The sequence below is a fragment of the Sinocyclocheilus rhinocerous genome, unplaced genomic scaffold (assembly GCF_001515625.1).
Source record: "Sinocyclocheilus rhinocerous isolate Xijiao unplaced genomic scaffold, SAMN03320098_v1.1 scaffold1733, whole genome shotgun sequence".
Classification (NCBI taxonomy): domain Eukaryota; kingdom Metazoa; phylum Chordata; class Actinopteri; order Cypriniformes; family Cyprinidae; genus Sinocyclocheilus; species Sinocyclocheilus rhinocerous.
In genome coordinates, this window is record NW_015640388.1 from 18,578 (window position 1) to 23,425 (window position 4,848).

The 4,848-nt window shown below is 37.6% G+C and overlaps 1 protein-coding gene across 1 annotated transcript in view; it reads left to right on the forward strand.

Annotated features, from left to right (window-relative positions):
• Positions 1–481: 481 nt before the first annotated feature.
• LOC107752628 (mitochondrial import receptor subunit TOM70) overlaps positions 482–4,848 on the forward strand; it is an 11,124-nt gene continuing 6,757 nt past the window's right edge. The window contains exons 1-6 of the mRNA XM_016568643.1: positions 482–803; positions 2,756–2,929; positions 3,018–3,144; positions 3,566–3,675; positions 3,796–3,934; positions 4,177–4,388. Of these exons, the coding sequence (XP_016424129.1) occupies positions 567–803; positions 2,756–2,929; positions 3,018–3,144; positions 3,566–3,675; positions 3,796–3,934; positions 4,177–4,388 (999 nt within the window). The 5' untranslated portion in view covers positions 482–566. The remainder of the gene's footprint in view (positions 804–2,755; positions 2,930–3,017; positions 3,145–3,565; positions 3,676–3,795; positions 3,935–4,176; positions 4,389–4,848) is intronic.

A 4,848-nucleotide genomic window follows, 5' to 3' on the forward strand; every position in this document is an offset into this window, starting at 1 on the left:
ACTAGACCAAGAGACAGCTGGTATTTATACTGTATGAATGGTAATGTAGTCAAACTTAAAATGAAATATTCCAATATTTTGAGATAGTTTTTTGTTTGTTTGTTTTTTAAGCTGTAGGCCATAATTGTAGATTTCAAGTTGTACTCTACTCAGAGATGCAGACTAATGGTAGGGGACCAGATCCTTGATTGACAGTGCCCAATTTCTGAGAGAAAAGTCTCAAATAGGCTACAACTTTCAAGCATTAAAAATGACATGGTCGCATGAAAACAAAACCAATAGGAAATTGCCTTAAATGTGTTGGGAAAATGATTTTCTCTAATAAGGTTTATAAGAATCTTTACAAAACGGTCATATTATAAAATAAATGTTGAATACATATATAAATAACAAAATTTCAGTTCATTGTGTGGATAACAAACCGTAGTCCTCCAGTATCCCATGATACCACCTGCTGAGTGCTCAGCGCGGCGACCTCAGAGTAGCTTCTGTAAAGGAGGTGGTTCGTTGTTGCGTGCGCACGTCAGTGTGTGAGTTTGCGCGTTAGCTGGGTGCTGCTGCGTCGAATGATGGCTGCGTCGAAGCCCGTAGAGCCTCAGTCCGGGAGCGGGCTCCCCCGTTGGCAGCTTGCACTCCTGGTAGGGACTCCGATCGTCCTCGGTGTCGGAGCTGTATACCTGTGGAACCGAAGTCGCGGCAAAGAAAAGCAAGGGAAAAAGAATGGGGAGAGGAAAACTCCCGAAGGGAGCGCTAGCCCTGTCCAGGGCCAGCACGGTGCGACCAATCCAGAGCTGGAGAACATGGTAATGAGCCCAATTATAAAGCCAATCTGTCCACGTATTTAGTACACTTCATTTATATATTTGGATCTGTTATTTTGTCTGTAAATATTTTCTTGACACCGTAACATTTCCGCATTTTCAGTCAAGGGCACTGCTTGCCAAACTAGCCTATGTTAGCGAAAGTGCATTAGCCAGTTAGCTTCCAAACCTGAGCTTCTAAACCACATCTGTGATTACAATCTGTGTAGTCTGCGAGGATTGTAAAATTGTCTTGGTTTTGTAACCCTTTATAATGCAGAATATATTTAGATCTCACGCCTAATGGTTCAGATTTTTTATATGTATAAAAATTCTGGTGGTGTGTGTTATATACGAGGGCGGGGAGGCGGTCAGAGGGGGGCAAATCCACATGTGACAGTTTCCTTGTAAACTATTAGTCATGTATCAGTTTAATTATTGCATGCTTCATATGTTGACAGCGTCGCCTCTATTTTAACTGTAGTTAAGCCCAAAAACTTTGTCGCACATGGACCTATGCATGCTTAGCATATATATGATAGTTACACAGTCAGGGTCAAAACAGGGGCCATCCCTCAGTACACATGGCTCCGGTCAAGGGAAACCTGTAAAAAATAGGGTTTTGATTTGTGAACTCTTTGACTTGATTCTTTTTGGTCAAACTAGTTTGTGAATCAGTCTCATACAAAATTCATATCCAGTAATATCAAATGGCTGGAAAGGTCGTGACTCGTGGAAAATAATTAGTCAAAATGTGTGGGAACCTTTGGAATCCATTCATTTAAAAATATAAAATATTGCCTCATGATTGAGCCAATGGAAATTGCTTTAGTTACAGTTATGGAACATATATGTGATTTTTATGTGCATGGTAACTGTTACATGTAATACCACACATGAATGTGACACAGCAGCTGCATTTAATCTATTATAGGCTTGCTCTGTCAAACAAAAATGAAGAAGCAAAGCATGTACTTGCAGCTTCCAGCTATCATTGCCACCAGCACATTTAATTGAACTTGGAGTAATGTTCAGATTTAAAGATCTGAAAATTCTATCCTTTACATTCTCAGAATGATAGGTGCATATATCAAGCAATAGGTACATTGTATCTTTCAGTATATGTAAGTTGTACAGTAAATATTAGGTGTTCCTTTTTGATTGCTCATTTTTCTTGTCATCATGCATATGAGTTAAGGACAGTTTGGCAGTATACTTCCCTGTTTATATGATTATGAATGTGCTGAAACTCTGAAAAGGACATCTGAATAATGTTAATGTGTATAATAGATCTTGAGTTATTGAGCTATTAAAATGTGTTGACAACGGCATGACAATGTTGCAGTTGCAGGAAATGCATAGATACTTCCATCAATATATACTTTGCAATTTGAGAATGTATATGCATATGCTCATTTTGTACAATTTGTGATATAATTAAGACTCCATTCTCAATAGGAAGATCACCTCTCTGTTTGTGAGCTCTGAGGATTAGACAGACAGACATGGGGTGGGGGATTTGGCCAGGGCTAGACAGGGGGAGGTGTCTTAGGCAGATATTTTGATTTTTATGCAGTTAAAGGTGTTTTTGGATGTTACATTGGCAGGTGAAGCTGAAATGATTCTAAGGTTTCATTTTCACTTCATCTAGGTCTATTTGTTAAAGTTTTACAAGCTCAGCAGAAACGTCATCATGGGGGAAAAAAAAGAGTCAGTGTGTGTGTAGCTAGTATATACAGTTTTCACATTTTCTAAATGGCAGTGATATACTTTGTGTTTGAATTTACTCTATATGTCATTTGAAAAGTGCGCAAGTTAATTTCTACTCTGGATTTAATGAAAAAGATTAGCAGTATTATGCTACCAATAGAACAGATCAGCCTAAAATATTTGAAGCATGCATTTTATTTATCATGCATTTGTAGTTTTGTTTAAAATATTTTTTGCCTATTCAGAGTCCCCTTGACAGAGCACAGTCTGCTAAGAATAAGGGCAACAAATACTTTAAGGCTGGCAAATATGATCAAGCGATCCAGTGCTACACAGATGCCATCAGCCTATGTCCCAAAGAACAGAAAGGAGATCTGTCCACCTTCTACCAGAATAGAGCTGCAGCCTACGAGCAACAGGTTTGTCATTGTCAGATAATCATTTGTAGTATTACCTACAAAATGTTAAATGTCTGAATGATTGCTTTTTATTTATTTTTTGTTGTAGCTGAAATGGACAGAAGTGATACAGGATTGCTCTCAGGCAGTCGAACTGAATCCTTGCTATATAAAAGCTCTATTTAGGCGTGCCAAAGCACTGGAAAAACTGGGTAACAAGAAGGAGTGCCTAGAAGGTTAGCATTATTGCTGGTTTTTGATTAGCGTTTTTGTAACTTGAAATTTACTAGAATTTTTGCACTGTATGGAAGATTTTAAAATTATGTATGATGTGTTAATAAATCCCTTAACATTTTTAGATTGTTTTTAAGCACCTCATGTTACTAAACAACCTGCTGTCACAATAACTGATATTAGCTGTCAAATCAAGTTATCATGAACTGCCTTTATTATTATTATTATTATTTATTTATTTTGTAGGTATATGATTTTTATCAGTACTATTGTTGTTTATTGTTTGTTTTTGTATAATGATTGTTTCTTAAGAAAATGTTATATTATTGTAAATGATGTATTGAAATGATATTGCTAATGTTGCCATGAATATAGCCATTGTTGCTGATATGGTGTTTAAACATAAATAAATGTATTTTGTAGATGTGACAGCAGTATGTATTCTGGAGGTTTTCCAGAACCAGCAGAGCATGCTACTGGCAGACAAGGTGCTGAAACAGCTGGGAAAAGAGAAGGCCAAAGAAAAATACAAGGTGGGAATTTGACTGAACGGTACAAATCTAAGACTTAAACAAACTACATTATATATTTATAGCATATCTCTTTCTTTTTTTGCTTTTTCATGTTTGCTTTCTCACGTTTGCTTTTTTCAGAACCGAGAGCCCCTCATGCCATCTCCTCAGTTCATCAAGTCCTACTTCAGCTCCTTTACTGATGACATCATTTCACAGCCTCTACAGAAGGGGGAAAAGAAAGATGAGGATAAAGACAAAGAGGGTGAGGCCTCTGAGGACTTTCACTTTTCATAAGATGATCTACCAGCTTTCCTTGATCATTCAGTTGAATGAATAACTTATTCATTACCATAATTCAAGAGATTCTATTTTGATAATTAATTTACAAATGTAAAAAAAAACATTTCTTGAATTAAAATTTATATATATATGTATATGTATGTATGTATGTATGTATATGTGTGTGTGTGTAATTATTAAATCACAGTTAAATAACTACAGTATTGAACTACTGTTTCCTTAGCTCAGGCTACCTAAAGGCTAAGCAGTATATGGAGGAGGAGAATTACGATAAGATCATCAGTGAGTGCACAAAGGAGATCGAGTCTGGAGGCAGGTACACAGCCGAAGCTCTTCTGCTCAGAGCCACCTTCTACCTACTGATTGGCAACTCCACAGCTGCTCAGCCTGATCTTGACCGTGTCATCAACATGGATGATGCCAGTGTCAAGGTAAATGGATTAGGATCAAGAGAAACCTTCTCTTACTGCCACCATCTACCAAATTACAGATTAAATGTATACTGTTTGCTAAAATACTGTTTACTGTTGTGGAAATTTTGCTCTCAGTTTTACCAGTCTCTAACTGGTTTGCAACATTTCTAGTTTTATCATCAAAAATTAAAACATTTGGTTTTCATTTACATTAACGACATTTGTAGTGTGTCTTATAGGCATGGGACGATAACCGGTTTCACGGTATACCGCGGTTTTGAAAAGTTGCGGTTTCAAAACCACTACAATTTTCCGTTGTACCGTTCCTGCGGTATGCAGTTTTTTTTTTACGTGTCGTCAAAGACGGAAAGTGCAGGACTCCCTCAGTTGTGTGCAGAGCATGTGAGCGAAGCGGAGCGGTGTGACGCTCCGCTACATTTTCCGCTCTATGGACGTGGGCTCCACTCAGTCGCTCTCA